At 31.3% G+C, this 23,352-nt stretch overlaps 2 protein-coding genes and 1 non-coding gene across 8 annotated transcripts in view; 2 read left to right on the plus strand and 1 right to left on the minus strand.

The window, feature by feature from the left end:
• The first annotated feature begins 12,389 nt into the window (after positions 1–12,389).
• On the plus strand, positions 12,390–12,462 carry Trnar-ucg (transfer RNA arginine (anticodon UCG)). The gene has a single exon. It is a non-coding gene; the product is annotated as a tRNA-Arg (tRNA).
• An 819-nt stretch (positions 12,463–13,281) lies between these two features.
• Positions 13,282–23,352, plus strand: part of LOC130450947 (uncharacterized) — a 46,023-nt gene continuing 35,952 nt past the window's right edge. For 4 of the 6 annotated variants that reach the window (XR_008910653.1, XR_008910655.1, XR_008910657.1 and 1 more), the window contains exons 1-5: positions 13,297–13,383; positions 13,488–13,598; positions 13,974–14,064; positions 20,212–20,451; positions 20,503–20,679. The gene's annotated coding sequence lies outside the window, so the exon portion shown is untranslated. Of the gene's footprint in view, positions 13,384–13,487; positions 13,599–13,973; positions 14,065–20,211; positions 20,452–20,502; positions 20,680–23,352 lie in introns of all 6 variants that reach the window. The other 2 variants (XR_008910654.1, XR_008910652.1) reach the window with 2 other exon arrangements.
• On the minus strand, positions 17,552–18,303 carry LOC130450949 (protamine-like). The gene is made up of 2 exons (XM_056789700.1): positions 18,026–18,303; positions 17,552–17,943 (listed from the first exon to the last, which is right to left on the minus strand). Exons 1-2 carry the CDS (start codon positions 18,282–18,284, stop codon positions 17,849–17,851), a joined length of 354 nt encoding a protein of 117 aa, XP_056645678.1. The 5' UTR covers positions 18,285–18,303; the 3' UTR covers positions 17,552–17,848.

The raw sequence follows: 23,352 nt of genomic DNA on the forward strand, positions 1-23,352 counted from the left end.
AAAAAGGACAAAAAGTTGATCAGCAGGCGAAACCAGTGATACAGGAGAGTTTTTTTCTCATTATAATTTAGATATTGATTGTGTTTTGCTCTATATATCACTGCTCTGTTCGATATTTAATGAGTACAACATTTTTATATTAATTCTAATGATTTGGCTTAGCAACCATGATAACAATCTGGCAAGGAACCTAATGGTACCACTCTATCGGCGAAGGCTAAGTGGACATTACACATTTGACTTACCTATTAGATTTTAAAAGTGTCATTTATATAAAATTGAAAATATTTTCTTCTCGCAAGTCCTGTTGAATGTAACAACTCGTTTGCTTATTGTAATTACTTCACAGATTTGAAATAAAGTAGGTAAAAATTATCATGATGAAAAGTATCCAATCAACATTATTTAGTTTGATCTTTTAATATAAAACTGGTTCGATAATTGCATCCACTGGAAAATCTAATTTCCAAATATTCTTCTTTTTTAACGTGAATTACAACGTTCTTCCATGCGAATGAAGAGACTTCGTTTATTTGAGTTCAGTAAACGCTCGACGTCTGTAATTTTAAAATTCTATAGGTCAAAACTTACAGTAATATGGTCGTAAAACTGTAAGAGCCATTTAATCAACAACGTGTTGAATGTGATTAATTGGATATACTCGTAGTTGCATTCTTTCCTTTATCACTTAGCTATTATTGTATTTCCGTTTTCGACTGCAGTGGAAATAAATTCGCACACTGATATACTGTCTATAAGAGACTTTCAGACTGCTTGTCATGCTTTGGTCCATGCTTTTCTTCCTATTAGATTATTATTTTCTGTCTTTCTACCAATACTGACTCATCCTTAGCAAATGTGTGGACGAGTTCGTTTAAGGCTTCATGATTCATACTGAGAATTACGTTGACAGAAATTTCTCCTTTAAAATGAACAATTTATATTTTTTCTCTCATAGTCTCCAAATTTAATTAATTTTTGGTTTTTGTAAATGTGTCTTTGTAACTTGCATCTTGCCACAAAGCTCCTTTCGACGTACAATTTTATAAATACTGATCTGCACCTCGCCACAACGTTCTATCTGATGTTCAATTCTGTTGATAGTACGATAACTCTCCTGTCATACTTTCGCGATAACTTTATATCAATAGAATTTTCATTTTCTTTTGAAGCTACATTTCAATTAAATTTTTTTATACTGTTTCGAACTCGTTCACTGACGAAGATCATGAAGCCGGTCTTGTCCTATCATGTTAAGAAAATATGAAGTTTGGCGGATGCGGCGGGAATTCCCAGAAGGACTATTCACATAATGTATTTACGTTTCATAATGTATTTACATATGTTTTGGCTGTCAATATCTAAGAAGGCCTTTTTGTTTGCTACATTCTAAAATACGAATTATCGAGAAATCTTTTGTCTTTAAATAGACGCTTGTTTATCAGCGAGTCAGTCAGTAAATAATCTGATGCCATCCCGAACACATCATGGTAGACAAGTAAAGGGTATATTTAAATATATTAATATGTTAAGAATTAGATAAGGGTAATAGTGAATTTAGTGTTAGTGTATAAATAAATTAAGTAAGTAAATAAGAAACATTGTGTATAAATTCACCCCACCGTTAAAAACTGCTCAAATAAATGAGAAAAACAAGACATTAGTAAGGGGTGTGGCGTAACATAAATAAAAAAAATTATAATGTAAACAGGCCCTTGAATTCTGTACCTTCCTGTTTTCACAACAAAGACATAAAAATATAATTATTGTCCCTATTGCTCCAGTATTTAAGCAAAATTAAACTGTTTTCCTGAAAACAAAATACGAATAAATCGAAAACAAATAATTTCTTGTAGAATTTACGGAAGTATATTTGAGATGCCACGAAACTAAAGGAATTGCAATTGGCAACACTGCGTTTTAAATACCACTATCATTAAGTAATAAGGTCTTAATGCCGTTGAGTCACTACTATCACAGAATGAATTATGGTGCATCCAAGTTGCTATAGAAATATAAATATGTCAACATATCTCGCTATAATCTACTACAAGGTCTCCTTAAGTGAACAGCAGACACGTATCTGGTGATAAAAGTCCTTCACGAGCTGTATTTAACTTGAATAGCGAATTTAAAAGGATACGGATATCGCTAGGTGATGACGCTCGTGCTGATAGACCCAGTTGTTTAGTTACTGTTGAAAACATTGAGATAGTGAGACATGCGGTCGAAGAAAGATCCAAGATGCACCTATCAAGCGATTGAGGCAACTTTTGTTGCTAGATCCACAATTGGAAATTCAAAGTTACAATTGTGAAAAAAATTGACACTCGTTGTGTGCTACATACGTTTCACGACGAAGGTTGTGGAAGCTTCGCTTACAAAAGTGCATTGATATCGGAGTATTCACCAAATTTTAGACTTACATTATAACAGAACAGAACCGGCTTAAGGTTCATATCGTGGACGAGTTCGTAACAAAACATCAAATACCTACAACAGAGTACAAATAGAGAAGTCTAAAAAATTCGAAAAACAAATACTACAATAATCCTCTATCTTTCAAAGAGCTATATGATTTAATTTAAAAAAAAATGTCAAGTATACTCACAATTCTATTCTTTCGTCCACCCTTTTTCTCCTAATTCCCTATTTTGTTGTCGTTAAAAACCTCGCTAAAGGAAATTAGACCTAAATATAAACCACATAATTAAAAATCTTTTATGTTCGAGGATCTCGCCACAGTACGGGCATAATTCAATCTTGGTCTATTCACACATTCTTTTCTCACACCGACTAATTGCTTTGAAAAATAAAAGCATAATAAGTAATGAACAGCGTTAATAACTAGCAGCATAAGAATTAAATACCAGGATAAGGATTAAAATATTCCAGAATGACTGACTTGAGCCCCTAGTAAGTGAAAATGGGGGAAGAATGGCATAAAAAAGTTTAATTGAAAAGAAAGGCTTATTTCCACATCTTGATAAAGTGAGAAATTCAAATCCAGATATTTTGCTTAGAAAATGATGCTCTTAACTTTCATCTATCTAAAGGTGTGGTTTAATTAAAATGAAATAGCATTGTTTACGTTGTAATATACCTTTTTTATATTTGAGAATAGTGAAATAAATCTTATTCATAGGACATACAGAATTGATACGGTATTTTGCAAGACATGGCGGATAGGTCTAGGTTCCATAGATATGCGTGGACAACATTCCTAATCCTTTTTCGTTTATATATCTTTTCAGTGAAATTGGTCCAGCTCTAATCGAATGCGACATTAAGTATAAACCATTTTCAAAATATTATTTACGAGCTTTCATAACATTATCATTATAAAGTAAATTAGATTATGTTGCACTCAAATTAAAAAAAATACATGAAAGGTTGCTAAAGAATCATCTTAAAAATTGGGCTATGGGATAAACTTTATTCAAATATGCAATCTGAGACTTATTTTCCATAATAAGTTTGTTCACGAATTGATCTGCTTTTTGTTTGAAATAGCTGAAGTATATTTAGCTTTAATTAACTGTAGGAAACTGAATACACTAATTTAGTACTTATTGATTGATCTACCTTGCTTCTAATCTACGGCAGATTCTGTTACATAGAGGAAATCCAGAGTATTAGACCTGGAAACATATAAACTGGAAAACGAGGATCTATGACAGCTAAAGCCATCCCACATCCTCAACATTCTGAGTATCCTCATTTCCATACCAAGAGAATAGATCGTTTGGGTCACAGTGAATATGACATCTTAATCACAACATACACTTCTGTCCACTGAAAAAGCATACAAGCATATTTTGCCTGCGTAAATCGAGTTTCTACCTAATGCCACTGTCAGTGACAGATAATTCAATAATGAATTTAAGTTTAGTCGAAGTAAAAGTGTAATTCTCAAGCATACCTTGTAACGAACAAATGGGTTTGAATGGTAAAGATTTACTCGAGTCGGCTGGACTGAAACGGTTAATAATTATGGCAACACAAATGTCAAATAAATTTACACAGCTGAAAATGCAAAAATTTGTCCCAAGATAGTGTCGTAGCACTTATTTAGGAAATATTCTGTATATATGCTCTTAGGTATTCCCAATTCTGATATATTTTGATTGTGTACTTAATCCACTATTACATTCATTATTCAGATTTTTTATATGTAGTATTTTATACTGTTTTTCTCTGGCTATTAATATTTAAGTACAAAAAAATGATATAACTAGTTTACTGGCAGATAATTTATTATATACACCCTATAGATACGTCACTATTACCCTCTTGAATATTATTGTTTTAGTATAAGTTTTGTATAATTGAAAGAATAACTTGAAATTTTGCAGACATTGATTACGGACTACTTTGTCACTATGTAATATACATTCGATATTGGGTTGGAGTAGTGCCATTTCCTGCATGAGCTTGTCATTTTCCTACATTGTTATAGATAGATGGCGCTGTTAACAATGCTTACAATTGCATGTGTGGCCTTATTGTCCTACATTGTGTCTATTGGGCCGACACAGTTCTACTATTGATACAGTCAGGCTATAACAACTATAGATTAACATTCAGTAAACGATACACCTATTACCAATGTAAATTGATTGTTATTTGGTATTATACGATGCTCTATCGGCTATTATCTTTGATGATATCCATTCAAATTGAAGTATTTCATGTATGTGCCAATAGCAAACACCATTTGTTTATGCGTATATTGTAAAAACGCTATTGTTGTTTATTTGACAATTGCTTTTTACGAATTTAAAAAAAGAACGTCCAATATAATTAACTGTATATGAAATCATTTACAGGATAGTTGTAGTAAATAAGAGCTATGATGTATACATATTCGGGTATGTTGGCTATACATTTACGAATGTTATCATTAAGGTAATCGAAGGTAAAATTCCGAAGAATACTAGAGTTGCTACTTAAGTTTTGAGATAGACAAATAAAAACAAATTTTTATAATTGGGTATGGCTTCATTTTTTTTAAATATTCTCCTTTAAGATTAATACACTTATGTATGTAATGGAAAAAGGAGAAGAAATCATTGGGTGTCAAACAAAGACTGTACGTCGGATTACTCATTAATTCGATGCGTTGACGTTTTTCTTTGAACTGATGTGTCGATTCGTCTTCTGAGAATGGTTTCCCTGATTTTTTCGAAAACTTCTGGCAAACAAACGATGTAACGTTGTAACGGTGGCGACATGTCCAGTTATTCTGAAAATACAAGCGACAATATGCTTCGAAGTACTTCGTGCGTGAACAGCTTTTGTTGGATTTGGCTCATCTTGAAAGGCCCATTCAGTCGATTGTTGTTTAGTTTCGGGCTCATATGCGTAGATCCATGATTTGTCACCTGTCACGATCTTATAGACGTTATTTGAAACATCGCGATTGAATTTCTTCCGCATTTCCTTGCACCAATTGACACGAGCTTTTTTGAGCGATTGTCAAATTATGCGGTATGCAATGCGAACAAATCTTTTCGACAGCCAAATGTTCTTGCAATATTGAATGTATGTGAGTGAATCTTGCAACATCAGTTTACGCACAGCATCGATGTTTTGTTGCACATCAGATTTTGGAGGACCTTTACAAAATACATCCTGTAGAGAAGTGCGACCACGATTGAATTCGGAAAACCAACAAACAATGGCTCGAGATTGTGTTTTATCATCAAAAAACGAAGCGAGTTGATCAGCGAGCTTTTGTTAGTTTAATCCACGTCAAAAGTCATAGAAAATGTACGCCACTTAATTCCATTTTTTGACCAAGATGTAAACTTAAATAGTACACGTTCTGAGTACGATCACAATTAAAAATGTCTAACTTTATAGTAGCAATGTCAGATTTGACACATTCACATTGCTATAACTCAAAACTAGCCCCCATCGTAGAAGAATGTCTCATCGCTGCCGAAAATAAGAAAACAGATTACGATCTGTAAGAATGGAATTTCAATAATTCTTCACCAACGCCACCAATTCACCAACGCATAATAGATTGTCTTACCAAACTGATGTTTTGTCCTTATTGTTCATAAATGGTTAGAAGTCTTGTTTTTCACAGTCACTTAAAAATCGATTGCTGACCAAGAACATACCTTTAGAGCACAAAATCGATTAGGACACGAAATTTACTCTTCATGTGGATGATGAAATGACTACTAAAATACGTTTCGACCACAACTAGGGGCTGCATTTTCATTGAATGAAGAAAGTAACATAAAATTTTACTACCCACTCCTTCCACTGTAACTATGCTGATTTTTCTCCAAACAACTATCAGTCAAGGACGCTGTATTACTACTTTGGTGAGCTACTTCCACCAGTAATTAAATTTTTCATCTTACTTCCAAGATTTTGGAAGTAGAATGTTTTTTAATAAAACAAGGCGTGTAATATAATCCTGTTATACAGTGTGAGTCTAGATCCCCCGGTAACTTATATATTAGAACAAACGTAGTATAGTTTCCACTATCAGGTTAATAATTCTCTTCTCCACTTTTACGCAACAGTTTTCTTGTGGTATTGTTACATTCTTCTACTAGTGTCTTGTAGATGATTTGTAATTATATTGCATCTTTTCGCCATTTAATTTTCCATCAATAATTATTGGATCTACCAGATAATTACTAAATATACCCATCCATATATTTGTCTTCTTGTTTTGTATTTGTTATAGTATTTACGAATCAGCCTTGAATTTTCTCTAGACAAGATATTTTGACGGCAAAATCACAATCGTTACCTACACTTCTGCTGGATACGGATAGATTCACGTCAAATTTACAGATTTACTTGAACGTCTTTTGTAATGGGTTTTCTACCATAACGTTTTTTGTTTTGCATGCTACCAGTTTTAAAAAGTAAGGAATCTAAAATGTCTATCAGTAAGTCGTCTAACAGGATATCGTTGATTTAAAATTCTAGCCACTCCGGTTTAGTTAGTTTTACCAAAAATTACAATTATATCGAATTTGTCACTGAATTTCGCTATTTTAAAAACTGAAAATCAGAAAATGTTGAGTCCGCTATTGATTAAACTGTTAGTAATTTAATCACTTTTTATTTTAAAGTTTTTACAAAAATCCTTTGTTGTAATCTACTATTAATGATATATTTTTTGATATACTACATATTGGCATTCCAGTTTTCATGATCATTCAAATGAAATCTTGGGTGTTGTTATTACCAGCAGAGGGTTGATCGGAACTGTTAAACAGTTGAAGTGATACTTAGTTTCACAACATAATGAACTAATTTTATTTCTAAAATTAATTCTGTCAAAATCGCTGATAAAAATCTTTCTAAAATAATTATTTTCACTAGGGCTGAGATCGTCAGCAAAAAGTGTTCTTGTAGTAGACGCCATACTCAAACATACACAAGAGCTTTACTAATTACAACGAAAATCAGTTTCTTTTGAAATTGACGGCCACATTTAATCTACATCGTTTCATCTAAAAAGTTACCGCAATTACCTGAAAGGTTTTCTATTCAGGATGAAATTGAAACTTTATTAGAGAAATCTTTCCGGGTATTATTTACTTTAGAATCAATTACTAGATATTGTAGCTCTTATAAGAGCAAAAAAATCTTTTTCCGAGGAAAATATCATGGGCGTGCAATTTTCTTGGAATAAGGCAATGGAGATCTATATTTTTTTTGGAATACAACAAATTTCCAGATCGTTACAGTTTTCCATTAGGTTGAACATATTCTGATACGTGGAGATCTTCTAAGCGACATTTTTTATAGAGCTGCCGTCAAACAATTTTTAAATATGGATCTGAACTGAACAGAGATTTTTGTTGAGAATAATTAATTTTTTTGCACTATTTTCCTGTTCTACAAAACATGTTCCTTTGTCATAGTTTCACCACTGTTCCATCCATATCCGTTCTTTGTTTTTTTGTTCTCCCACACTGACGTTCTTTCAGTTGTAGTAATTGTAAGTCAATATAATAATTTTTTTATCATCCACTTCTATTTAATAGTTTTAGTAAATCCTCTTTCCCTCCCTCCACTATCAGTTTCACTCTTCTTATGTAACTTTAAGTCCAAATTCAACTGCACTTGTGTATTTGCCTTTGTTTCTAATTTCAATACCAAAAATAATTTTCAAACTATTCAGAAAAATCACAACAATACTTTGATCTAATTGTTTCCTCCTCTCAATTCTGGTGGTTCAGATAATTTTCTTTATTTCCTGTATACTTTAAATTATTTACATTCACTATTATCCTCATTTCGCTTTAAAACATAACATTTAATATTAATATATTAACCCATACTTATTTTTTCCCTTATTACCCCTATTTCTGATACAACTTTCTGATACCACAAGTCGAAATACTTGTTCAATTTTAACTATAGCCTTATAATCGATTTATAATCAATTAAAATAAGACATACATTTTATTTTGATCTATTTTTGTGTATCTGTTTTTTTTTAACCGCACTATATAAGCAATTTTCGTACCGTCAGTATAAAGCATAAGGATCTCTGGTAATTTCGCGATTGTTTGAAATGCGTGACCAATCCAAAAAGAGAAAATGTTTTCCGCCAGGATAATTGTTTTGTGCGCATAACAAAGGAAGCATTTCGTCTCTTGCATACACACCCTCGAGATTCCTCCCCCAAAAGCTTGCAAATCCTGCTTAACATACCTCACAAGCATCTCGGCGAAATATTAAATAATAATTAAAATCAAATACTGGTAAGAAACGTTTTAATTACATACCTGAACGTTAAAATTAGTAACTACAGGGCTATTTATAATTTGAGCCTTATGAGAGGATATAGACCAACAAATGCTTCTTTTGAAAGAGATGAAATTTATATAAATTTTAAGCACCCACTTCTGTGGTATCGGAATAATAATTTTTTAACTCTATTTCTACTAAATTCTGATTCGTACCAACCTTTTGATAAAATCGCACATCCGCTTAAACAGTGTCATAAATCAAAAAATGACAAAATCTGTTTGTGCTATTGGTGCTAGAAAACTTAGAAATCTAATCTCGAATCTTGTGATCATTCAAATAGTTACTATTATGGTAACTTTGTCGGTTTTTGAGTTATTATCTGAAAAGTGAAAATAACGTTTGGATTAATTTCAAACGTATATTTCTCGATATCTAGTTTATTTTTTTGACTTATGACACTGTTTGATCGAAGGTGTGCCATATTATTTACTTTTTAGTGCATTTTGAAACCTTTATATGGTGGAGTTTCTAAAATATAATCATTAGCTCCACGTTTTCAATAGCTACTTCCAATTTTTTTATAGTCAGAATATTATAATCTAAATTTGTATTATAATTGTTTATATTAATTACCATTAATTTATTAACAAATTCCCAGAGTTTTTAATTGATTTTTGTATTGTCATTTGGAGTAAGTAGACATGCAAGATATGGAATATTAACTTAATTACCACTAATTGATTAACTAATTTCTATATTTTTTAATTAATTAATGTATTGTTATTGGGAGTAAGTAAGCATACAAGATTTTAAGTTGATTTGTTAACGGGAAGTTAGTTATAAATATTGAATACTATATTTATACCGTCCAAACAGACAAAATGTATAAGTTGAATAAATTGTGACACAAAGGCTGATGCTTTCAATATACATTAGGAGCCTTTGCCTTTAAATGAATGGTAAAAATAGTAAACATAAATTTATAAAAATATTTAACCATAATTTTGTCATTGTTTTATTGAGTTGAAAAGAGTTTTAAAAAGTTAAATTTAGACTCAGTAAATTCAAGCTTCATAAAGTAAATATTTCGAATTTTGAAAACTCACTCACACTTCGTAGTGGAATACTTTCAGAATCCGATATCATAATTAGTATGACAGTACAGAGTACAGATGTTAAATAAAATCGAACCGGTTCTGTAAGCCGTTAATTTTTTATTGGTATAATATCAAAAAGGTCCCGTCTATTGAAAATCAACGTGTATAATCCCTCACTTCGGCGTAGTTACAAAACACACAACTAAGTTATTAACTAGAACATGCGACAATACGATTTTGTATAATGAATAGAAGCGTTCACAGTACACCTGCCATACTCTAAATTGGTAATTAGCGGGTGAAACCGGTGTGAAATCCGCCACATCGAACACACCCCAACGGACAGTAATGTAATCGCTTTGTACCCTTCTTTCCAGCCTTATCAACGAACCCAAAAATATTTTTTGGTTCACAGTTTTTAGATTATTTGAGATGTTCTATATTAATCCTTAGACCACCTAACCTAGAACAATATTGGAAATACCATTGTTCGAAATTTAAAAAGGTTACAAAAAGCAATAAAATTCGTAACAGTCAATAAACAATACCAAAATCGGTTAGCAGCATTTTACCAAGTATGGAAACGAAAATTGTATCAAACAAGTTTGTTTTTCTAGTCCTCTAGTGATCTTTCAAATTCTCAAATTATTAAGTTATTTTCCACAAAGAAATTAACGAAGTCTTATCCAATCAACTAAGTTAGAATTTCTGTATCTGTTGATGTTGTGATATTGATAGTGAACAGACTTTTCACTACTACCATTACACCAACACTTAAAATTACACAGTCTGACGTGCATTTCGATAACCAAGTTATCGTCTTCAGAGACCGCCGGTTATTGAATCGTCGCCTGTTGGTGTAGTCAAAGAAGTAAGCCTCCTCATGACCAAATAAAATCGTATGTACGAAAATTTCGTATGTAGTGAAGATTCGCTTTAAGAAATCGTCCCCCTCTGCCTCCTATTGCATCAGCAAGCGGCAAAAACTTCCAACCGCATGAAATTTTTGCTCCAAGTTCAACAGTTTGGGAACCCGTCACCCCGTTATTTTACGATAATGAAAATTGAACATAACTTTATTTATTGACTCCAGGAAAAAAATTATATTTAATATTTAATTCTCGGCTCAACACTATGTATTGCTATGATTACTACTTAACATCTTCAAGGCATACTTGAATTGAGGCTGCTAATTACATCTTGATACGAGGCAGAAAAACCTTCAACCTACGACCCATATTACACCTAGCCCAAGTTTTCTACAAACTTATGATCAATATTTTTTGTGGAAAAGGTGAAGTTTGAATTTTCAGAGCCGTAAATAGCATTTTTGCGCCCTGTGCGAGCTTGTTTTTTAGATATTATGGCTACCCTAGCTAGAGCTATGTACGGGCCCTTGGTGTTGGTAGACCAATTATCTAATGTTTTGGAAGAAAAATCTATTTATTTAAGAACTAGATCTGATGTAAGCAAACAAACAGACGAACTATTTAAGTGGACCCTTCGCCTCTTATACCACCCACTGTGTCCCACTCACTAAAATTCAAACGCAAGTTCACCCGAAGTGGGTGTGTCTGCATAAACTCGCAACGGTTGACTCCGATAAACACAAATACGATCGTTCGCTGTTTTTGATGATGATGATGATGATGATGATAATGATTATGATGATACTGGCAAGTAGGTACTTATCAGAAGCAAACCGAAAAAATAATAGTCCTGCCTGGTCTGGCCATTCTTGTACCCCCTAGAATCTACGCCCTGTGCTTGGGCATCGGTGGCACCGCCCTGTTTATGGCACTGGCTTTGTGTTACTCTAGCCATTCGCGAGGGTACATTGACTATGCATTAATAAAAATTCCTCTACTACAATGGTGCATGTGGTACCATACGCGGTTTAACGTCGGTTATCTATCGAACAGCTGTAAGAAAACCTTCCTGGACCACAAATAGGACCTAATAAGTGCTGACCTCCAAACTAATACTACCCCAGACCATAACACTTCCTCCACCATTGTGTATTATTCCAACAATGTTGCACTGGGCGTCTGTAAACTCTCCTGTAGCGATCATTACTAAACCAACAGCTGTAGCTTATTATTAGATAAAACACAATGATTTCCCTAGTTCTGGAGTTTATGGACAAACTGTAGAAGCTACCTTGGATTATCTGGGATTAAAAAAAGAACCCGTTGTGGGTTGCGACTTCCGATTGGAAGTACATTGACTAATGCGGTCACTGCTTCTACTGGATGATGCTTGATACAGCGGAGTGCTTGTACCAGAAATACTTCGTAATGCATGATGTCGTATTATAGGTCTCTTTATACGTCCATCTTCAATTCATTGTCAGATAAAAAAATTTAAAAAGATAATTTTTGATTCTGATATGCCTTAACTCTACGGCAGAATGTACATTTTTTCAATTTAAAACATCATGTCTTCTATTACTTTCTTACACAGTTTAATGTATATTTGAATTGATTTTAGAAATTTTTAATTTCTTTAGAATTACTTATAGTTTAGTTAAACATTAATCAAAATTATTAAAAAGACCGTGTGGCCTAATGGATAAGGCGTCGGACTTCGGATCCGAAGATTGCAGGTTCGAGTCCTGTCACGGTCGAAGTTATTTTTATTTTCGAAAATAAATTTTCTATTTTATAATTTATTTTTGTATAACTTTCATAATAGAAAGAAATAAAAATTGTGGATCATCAAATTGCATTAAAATTAAAATGTTTAGATATTATAGATTTTGACTTTTATATAAAATGATTGTGTTCCAAATAAATAAAAGAATAGAAGAAGAATATAAAAAAGATTTCTTTTGCTAATCTACTCACCAATATAGATAGCATAACAAAAAAATTAGTGCTCTACTCCTTTTGTTAATAAATTAAATATTCACCTTAATGGATAGATAATAGCTTAATTATGTAGAAATATATTTATTTTGTTAATTATATGAAAATTTACCATGATTAATAAATTAATTAAATTATTAATACATATAATTTCTTCCCTAGTTGATGGATAATAAATAATACAAAAAAGACTGTGGATTGTATTACTTCTGTTATTGAAATGGATATAGTTTTGCTGGTGAAGAATAGGTGGCGCAACTACTGGGAAATAAAGATCTCTATTATTTTGGTAATAAATTGAATATGTTTACGTAAGCGATAGATGGTGAAAGAAATAGTAGAGTTCTACTTTCTACACTTTTTGTTAATACCTTTATTGGAACATAAATACACAAGTGATAATATTGCAAATATTACTACGTTATTATTAACTGTAGATTTTATATTATCTAACTATCCCTTTATTCTGTATCTAGGAATAGCCTACTATGTTTCTAGTCTCTCTCTTCAGTATTAACATTGTATAAAGAATATTCTTTATACAATGGTATTAATGTACAATTTTCAGTAATTTCTTAATAGATGGCAATAACAGCCTATATTAAGAAATCTCGCAGGGGGTAGTAGCTAGCTCAAATAGTGTTACAAAATAAACATTAAAACGAAATTTCATAAGATCAGTAAGTGATTCCTAAATTAATAATTATTTATTGACTCCAATTGTAAATTTTGGTCATTCATCACTATAAGTAGAAATTTTGTAAGAGATGCATTGTATTTTTAGGTTAAATTTTCTGGAAAACATTTGAAGCACAAACTATCCAAATCAACTCGTTCGTGGCAGTTGAATAGACAACAAAATGCTAAATCCAGCGAATAAGGCGGCCGTGGACAGGTAGGAACATGCTTATAGTCTAAAAACTTGCGAATTTAAATCTATTTGTGCTATGACGCCTTCTTCTGATGTAGAAAAAAATGGTGGATACATTTTTCCGGTATTTTTCTTTCCACATCTCCACTTTTAAATTTTTTATATACAGTCTTCAAGTTATTTCATTCCAACAAAGACACATTTCAACATATTATTGTAAGGTTCTTTGCAAGACTGTGAGACATATTAGTTGAAGTCGATTCACACCTCATACATTTGCAAACTGCAAAATAATATGAAAATTCCACAGATCTTATACGATTCAGATATTATTGATCCAGTTTTTCTGGAAACTATTGTTTTCCAAGTCAAAATTAACATAATCAACTTTATTTATAGAGCATCTCATGATCATTACCATCAAATCGAGACTTCTTTAGAAAATGTTCGAGTCCTGTGAGGGTCAACTTTTTTTCACTTTACAGATGAGGTAACTTAGTTTTGCTCTATTAGACACAATGTTCATTTTTACTTTTTCATGTACTTTATGAAAATGGGAGCTTAACAAAATTCAATTATATCGCATCTCCAATAAAATAGTGTAACGACTCAAAAAGTAAAAATTTTCAGGAAAAAGAAAAGATTCAACTTGATTTATTTTGCATTTTAATAGAATAATTATGTTTTTAACACTATTTTTTTATTATTATTTTTTTATTTGTGACTATTTTATTAAAGATTTTACTATTACCTAAAATGAAATATATTAATGTTGTTACATTACGTACAAATATGTTTATCTCTATTAATAACATAAACAGTTTTGCATCCTTAAGTTGAATAAATGATTAAAAATTCGATGAAACAAGATTTTACTACTACGTTAGTACTAAAATCTTTCTGTTCCATAGAATGTTTTTTAAATCAAACCATTGCTGTTCTAGTGCAAGACTTGACAAACATGTTTTTAGAATGGCGAATAAAACTGTGTTATGTGATTAGTTTTCACCAAACTTATCAAATTCTTACTTTTTCTTTCGTTTAACTGTATAGAACACCTGTCACAACATGTAATGCTACACTAACTGAGATCACTTTCAAGTGCCAGGAATAAACTTCATTGCAATGTAATACTGCACTAACTGCCATTTATTGGTGAATTAGTGAAGTTACAGTTACTTCTCTTTTTGAGAGTGTAAAAAAATACCTAATTGTATTTGTATAAGTTATTACAGTATTTGATTGGCAGTGCGATAATAAATTATATTGTCAATTATGTATATGACTATAACATTTTCTTTAGTATATTAACAATTTTCATATAACACATTTTGCATAGTTGTTTGAAATTCGTACTCAAGCAATGACAAAACAGTATCCATGAATTTGTTACAGATTAGATAAATTCTTCCGATTTTCTCCTATATAAAATGATCGGTTTCCATTTTCTATTACACCGATTAATTAATTTCCCTTATAATATTGAATTTTCGTATATATTTCACTCTTCATGTATTCTGCAAATTTGTCAATTTTCCCTTAATATTTCCCTCATATTCTCATTCTTTAGCTGTCCTAGATTCCACCTTTGTTTACCTGCTGTTATTATAATTTATTTCCAACTTTAGTTTTGGTAAGTCCAAGAAGTGATCAGAGTCTGCATCTATTCTGTATGATTTGACAAATGTTTTTATATTTTATCCGTTTTTTACTATTAGTACGTTAGCTTTTTTTGGATTTTCAGTGCTTCTTCTATGTAAAATCCACTTAATTTTTATAGTAATGTCTGTTTCCCACAATGTACATACCTATAATATTCTACTGCAGGATTGCAAAATCGTATACCATTTCCATCTACGGATTTATGGATTGTATGCTTCCCTGCGACGGTATTTACGAATTAATTTCTCCCTATTCGAGTTTAGGAATTTTCCCACATACTCCTTCAGAGTATTATAAGACTCTTGTTTTTCTTCTTCGTCTTCTCTTTTTGTTGGTGCATATCCAGTGAAACAATATTTTCTTCTCCACATGCTTCTAAAATCCATTAACTCGTTTTTGATCATCTTTTCTATTAATAATCCCTTTTCTCTATGTGCTTGTTTTTGTTCTTCCTCCTCAGGATTACCTAACAATTGTTTCAAAATATTGTTGGATACATAAACTAACTTCAAATGTACTCTGTTGAATATATTGTTCAATTCTTTTGTATAAGCAGTATTGAATGATACTAGAACAAATAAAGACGAACAACATGTAGCTACAGCTACGAGCAATTACCCATCACCATTCATAGCTAATATATTCAAAAGTCTGAAGCAGATTAGCCAAGGGTTTATGTATATTCCCAGAGCGTAATACAAATAGAGCAAAAAATGTAGTTGGTTTCAACTGAATTAAATAAAAAAAAATAACTTATTAAATGTAATCAATGAATACTAGCTATTTTTAGATATTGCAGTACTATCAACAATTCATAATTTGATATATCTAGGCATATAACAAGAAGAAAAAAGATTTTATTGAGAATACAATACTATATTTAAGGAATGAGATAAAAAAATAAAAGTGATTTCTATTCTAGTATCTTTTAAACCTGTTCAAACAAAAAATTTGATAATATTTCCAACATTCCAAGTTAGTTTACAAATTAAAGGATATTTTAAAATATTTGTCATAAGGATAATATACTGAATTTGTAAACTCAATTCGTGTATAGTTTTATGTAAAGTATATTGAGCTAAATAATGTAAAATTGCTTGAAAATGTATCCACCGATACTTTATTATATGCATTTCCAAGTATTGAAATCTTTAAATTCAAGAATGGTTGAAGTAGTGATAAAGACCAAGTCTCACAATCCCTCTTATAGTTTATTAGATAGAAACCGTCGTATTTAATTTCTTCTTGATCTAGTTATTTCTTATTGTATTATTTTTTGAACCCACCTCTTTTCTGCTACATTTTTATTAAACTTATTTATACTCTCTCAATTTTCTTCTACATTTTCCTCTTGTTGTGTTCACAGATCTCTATATGTATTTACTCCTAACGTTCCCATTATTTAGATATCCCAGGTTCTACTTTTGCCTATCTCTTCATTTCGTATTATTATTCAGTTTCGTAAAAACCAAGAAGTGGTCATTTTTATTAATTTTTGCCATATTTCCTTTAGAATATCATAAATTTCTGTTTTTTATCTTCGCCTTCTTTTTTTGATGGGGAATATAAGCAGTGAAACATTCACCATACCTTCTTGTACTCTAATATAACATACTCCTCCCCGCAGGCTACTAAATTCCATCAACTAGCTTTTGATCATCTTATCCTCATAAATCTCATTCCCGTATGTTCTTGTTTTTGAACTTTTTTCAAATGAACTCCCAGTTAATGTTGGAAAATACAAGAAGAAAATAGAAATGATTGAGAATACTCAACAATTCTGTTAGAAAAATAGTAAATAAATTGATGAATCCTCATAGATAAATAATGTTAAATTGTTTGAAAAAGTATCTACCAATACCATGTTGTATCTATTTAAAAATTTTGAAATTGTTAGATCTAAGAAACAGAGACAAAAAGCCTAATCTTCAAAATCTACCTTGTAATTAATTTGATATAAACTAATGTGAAATTATCCCTGAAGGAAGATCACTGATTGAAAAGGTTTCCCATTGGAGTTGAAAAAGGATTAGTTCATCTTTTATATATGAATAAGATAACTTGGTTAAGCAAAAACACATCACACAGTATAATTTTGAGTGTTGGTGCAGTATTAATAGTTATTCTGTTCAGGATGATATGAGATGAATAGCCACTAATCTCTTGTATTGAGCGACATGAGACTTTACATACTCTAGAGTAATAGAACCAAGTCTGAGGAAAGATATGTGAATCATATGGTCCACATAAGCCTGTAGAATATTATTGGTAATATAAGATGAATGGTGAACTTTCTAAAAACAAATATCCATTCCTCTAGTTCATAGACTTTATAATATTTCAATTATCAATAGAAAACGTTCTTATTTCATATAAGTCCTTGTATATTGATGAAAAACCAAATAACAAAAATCAATTTGAAAAAATTAATTATTGCTCTTCATTGAAACAGATCTTCTGTTAAAGTTAAGGAATATTAATTTGTTTGAGTAAATAAAACAAGATTTGATCATGGAGATGATATATTTGAGTGAATGTATACAATAAAATGAGTAAATATAACAAAGTAAATGTTTCATGTTTCAATACAATGAGATTATGGTTTAATGACACTATTTCCTTCTTCCATATTTTGATGATCGTCGTGGCCTACGCTTCGTTCCTTTACGACGTGGACGTCTGCTGCGATCCATCGGCTCTGCTTTGGCTGTAAATAAAATTCATATTATTATCAAATTCATTTGTAGATAAGTATTTGTTATGAAAATAATATTTGGATTACTACTCACTGTGTACATCATGTCTTCGTCTCTTTGTTCTTCGTCTACGTCTTCTCGTATTCTTAGGGCGTCGTCCACGACTGCGTATTTCTATTATTGGTAGCTTGAGACTTTTGGCTATCTTGGAGATTCTTGATGATTCCTCTTTCTGCTTGCTCTTTGCACTTTTAATAAGACTGCGTTGTTTTCCTTGCTGACGTCTAGCTCTTGCTTGCATTTCCTTGACTGGAGCCCTTCTCTTTTCCAAATTCTTGAAGTTTTGGAACATGGTGAACTGCTTGGAGCTGATACCTATCAAAAATATTTAAATTTACTTGAAGGAGAGCTCATTTAAAACCCTTAAGATACTAGAGAAGCATTGAAATTCTAAAATATGTGGTGAAATATGGTATTTAAAGTAATATAAAGAGAATTTCCAAGTACTCACCTAATTTAAACTTTCCATTGGCTTTTTTCAGAAGACCATTTTGAATTCCGGTCGTTAGAGCTTTCTTAACTTGCATAGAGGCATTTTTCAACTTGGTTTTTCTTTGGGAGTTGATATGATTGATTATTTCATCGAGAGACGAGCCTTTACGGTCCTTTAAGGTAGCAATGGAACTCATTACGTCGGTTATAAGAGCTGCCATCGTGGAAACAAGCACCTAGAATAAAAATTAATAGCTGAAAAGACAATAACATGTTTGAATTCACTTACCTCAACTTCTAAACGCACGAATTCGAAAACTTTCGCAGTAAATAAATAATTTTGACGGGAGAAAAAATATTCACCGGCACAAATTTCGAAATCTTAATAGAAAATGAAATAATATTCAATAAATATTTGTTGCTTAGTGACAATTTTTTTTTTTCGGAGGTAGGATGATTCAAATTTGAATTGACAGATGTAAGGACAGAACGAAAAAGTTTCAAAAATAAGTGATTACCAATGATTGTTAATAATCAGAATCGCTTTTGAAATCATACTTAAGTTTCGAATTAATTTTTAAACAACCGTTAACGTCTATTTTATTCAGATTATTCTCATTCAATTAATTCATGACTGTTTTCCTAATTAGAAAGAGGCACAATTTAATTTTGACGGATTACAACTGGACTTATAGAACACTTTACTTCAGAGTTGAAAATTATTCTATGCCCTCATAGAAAGATAATAATTTCGATTTTTAGTTTAAATTCTTAAATCGAAGAAGTTTTCTGAGTATCAGAGAAAAGATATCCTACTGAATACCTGTATGCTATATGTTATTTAGAAATACTTTATTCCAATTATTCAAAAATTTTGTTAGTGCTTTGGTACTAATTCTAATAGAAAAGTCTAACATTATAGAAGACTAGTTTCCATCTCAATATAAACTTAAAAGCAATATTTTAATTTCGTAATAATCTTGAACATAACTATAACATTTTTTTAGTAGTATATCAACAATTTCCATATAACACATTTTGCATAGTTGTTTGAAATTCATACACAAGCAAGTGAGCAAGAACGTATAAAAATATCTTATGCATTCATATCGGAAATACTATGATAAGGGAGTATCATAAAATATTCTCTTCCTCAATTAAGAACTTTTTTACAGTGAATTTTATAGTTATTTCTGAGTTTTAGTTTATTGTGAGGTCAGGATCATTAAAAAAACATGAAGACCTTTTCAAATAACGAATATTTTAATAATGTCATCGATTCTCTTTACTTGTTTACAATATTTTGATATTGTAAACCAAAAAATCCGCTTATGTTTTGAAATTAATATAAGTTCTCCAAATTATCTGCTGAAATAATGAATGTATGATGTTTAATAAAGTTCTAGTAGTGGCAGTTATAATCCCCGTGGACCTCCTAAGAAGACTTAGAGGGAAGGCTACAGGAAACACACATATCCATCAGCTCTCTGGGTGAAATCTGTTACTTGGATTCCGCATTTAAAAATAAAAGCTGGTTTAATAGTGTTGACTAATATATTATATTTGCTTATTGTAAAATTTAATAGTTGTATGAACTCAAACTGTTACATTTTGAGTAATACATGGAGAGATAATACACTCAAAATAATAAATGTGTGTCATGTGTGATTGAATCTGGTAAGAGCCCCCAGATAAAAGTGTTCTTCAAACTAATTGATAATAATAAACCAGCAAATTGAACTCAACATATTATCAGTGTCTCAATGTAATATTTCATTTCATTTTAGATGAATTTGGATCCAGCAGATATATAGTCCGAAATTAATTGAAATCGATCGCGATTGTAGAGTTTAAACATCCATTTTATTGGCGATGGAAAGATTGATTGATTAGCAGAAGTAGAACTGGTATTAAAGTTACCGCTTTTCTTAACAAAATTCCTAGATCAGATTTCAAACTGGACTCGACATATCTATTCCAGTGAGTTGTTCGATATCGGTTTAATGCCATACAATATGTCTTTTAAGGTTTGTTATATTTCAATAAAGGGATATAATTCAAACTATTGTTCATTACAGATACTTTTATTCCATGCTCACGTGCTCCAGAAAAAGAAATGGTAATATTTGCTGTAGAAGGAATTCTTCACCACAGGAAGCAACCTCATTGATTGTGAATGTAAATGTTTTGGTATATTCTCTTCCTCCTAAGAATTTTCAATGGTGGAATCAGAAAAAACTTCATGGAGTTCTCAGGTACCACAAGCTGAATATATAGTTAACACTTCTTACAAACAAAACAAAAATCAGATTATGTTTTAAAGGTTACGGAAAAATGTTTTAATTGTCATAGAACTTTTTGGTGGTATAACCAAGTGTTCAAAAAAATATTACTGATTGATCCAAATGATAGTAGATTGCCATGCCGCATTAAAGATAGTTGTTTTCAGACAATCAACAGTAATTTTACTGGTATTTAATGATTATCATGATTATGGTTGGTCGCCTAACAGAAAACCCAACAAATACTTACATATACTGTTGAATACCATGCATAAAAGGAAGAGGGAACTTTGATAAAAGTTGTATGATATAATTAACTAACTATGTTAGTATTTCTGGAACCTTTTGCTGTTATTCGTAATTAACAAACTTGAATAAACATGTTATCATCTCAAGATGCATAAGGTAAACAAAAAACTTGCGTCTATACTAAAGCTTCTCCTAAAGTAAATCTCCAGTAGGCAACATACTCATAGTAAACTGCCAGGAAATGACCTTTTATCTCTATTCAAACTATTATTATATCTAGACACTCCTGGGAAGCTATAACCATAGAAGATCTGCTGAATGTATACAACTAGGCAAAAGCAACCTACAAATACTAACAGGAGTCCTCCAGAACACCACTCGCATACCATTTCCATCTACGGATTTATGGATTGTATGCTTCCCTGCGACGGTATTTACGAATTAATTTCTCCCTATTCGAGCACTGAAAGCTCCGAATAAAATAAATATATGGCGTTTAGGAATTTTCCCACATACTCCTTCAGAGTATTATAAAACTCTTGTTTTTCTTCTTCGTCTTCTCTTTTTGTTGGTGCATATCTACCAGTGAAACAATATTTTCTTCTCCACATGTTCCTTTGGGTTGTGGTCTACTTGGTAACCTAATATAAACATATGTACATCTAGAAATATCAATACTTAAATGCATCCAACAATCATTTTTTAACAATTTTACATAACTACTTCTTATTATATGATTTTGATTAACATCCTCGACGTTATCCTATTTTTCTGTCGTTCCTTATTTTAAATGAGTCAGATACTTCTAATAAGACCAACAAACTTTCCGTCACAATCATAACTGTCCTAGATTCCACCTTTGTTTACCTGCTGTTATTATAATTTATTTCCAACTTTAGTTTTGGTAAGTCCAAGAAGTGATCAGAGTCTGCATCTATTCTGTATGATTTGACAAATGTTTTTATATTTTATCCGTTTTTTACTATTAGTACGTTAGCTTTTTTTGGATTTTCAGTGCTTCTTCTATGTAAAATCCACTTAATTTTTATAGTAATGTCTGTTTCCCACAATGTACATATCTATAATATTCTACTGCAGGATTGCAAAATCGTATACCATTTCCATCTACGGATTTATGGATTGTATGCTTCCCTGCGACGGTATTTACGAATTAATTTCTCCCTATTTGAGCACTGAAAGCTCCGAATAAAATAAATATATGGCGTTTAGGAATTTTCCCACATACTCCTTCAGAGTATTATAAAACTCTTGTTTTTCTTCTTCGTCTTCTCTTTTTGTTGGTGCATATCTACCAGTGAAACAATATTTTCTTCTCCACATGTTTCTAAAATCCATTAACTCATTTTTGATCATCTTTTCTATCAATAATCCCGTTTCTCTATGTGCTTGTTTTTGTTCTTCCTTCTCAGGATTACCTAACAATTGTTTTAAAATATTGTTGGATACATAAACTAATGTACTCTGTTGAATATATTTTTCAATTCTTTTGTATGAGCAGTATTAAATGATACTAGAACAAATAAAGACGAACAACATGTAGCTACAGCTACGAGCAATCACCCATCACCATTCATAGCTGATATATTCAAAAGTCTGAAGCAGATTAGCCAAGGGTTTGTGTATATTCCCAGAGCATTATACAAATAGAGCAAAAATTGTAGTTGGTTTCAACTGAATTAAATAAAAAAAAAATAACTTATAAAATGTAATTAATGAATACTAGCCATTTTTAGATACTGCAGAACTATTAACAATTCATAACTTGATATATCTAAGTATATTCCGATTTCTTGTCTCCATTTTGTCCAACACAAGATTGGAACAATATTTAATTTCTTTAATACTTAATAAAGCTTACCTTTAGTCTCTGAAGACGATAACTTGGTTATCGAAAAGTATGAATATCACCAATGGTTCCAAAAATTCCAACTTGGTCCTCAATACTTTTGCAATACAGTTAAATAAATCTTGAAACATTGTGAAATTGCTACTATTACATTCTTCTTTATGTTGATAAGGAGGCTTTTTGGACAACTGGCGGAATATGAAAGAAATATTTATGATTGTTTCAGACCTAGGGTCTTTTTCCATGTTTCAGATTTCTCCTTGTTTTCCCATTTTTACGACCATGACTTGATGACTTTTTGGGAAACCTGTTTAGATTAGTATAATAAGCATAATAAAACTAAAATATTACACACTGTTTGAAAGATTTCTCACTTGCTATTGAACGAAAGAAGAAGAAAAAATATTTGATTGAGCATACAATATATTCAAGGAATTATATAAAAAATATGAGTGAAACCGACCATTTATTACTAAAATCTAACTTCATAACAGGAGAAATTAATTCTAGTATCTTTTAAACCTGTTCAA

The sequence above is a fragment of the Diorhabda sublineata genome, chromosome X, assembly GCF_026230105.1.
Source record: "Diorhabda sublineata isolate icDioSubl1.1 chromosome X, icDioSubl1.1, whole genome shotgun sequence".
Lineage (NCBI taxonomy): Eukaryota > Metazoa > Arthropoda > Insecta > Coleoptera > Chrysomelidae > Diorhabda > Diorhabda sublineata.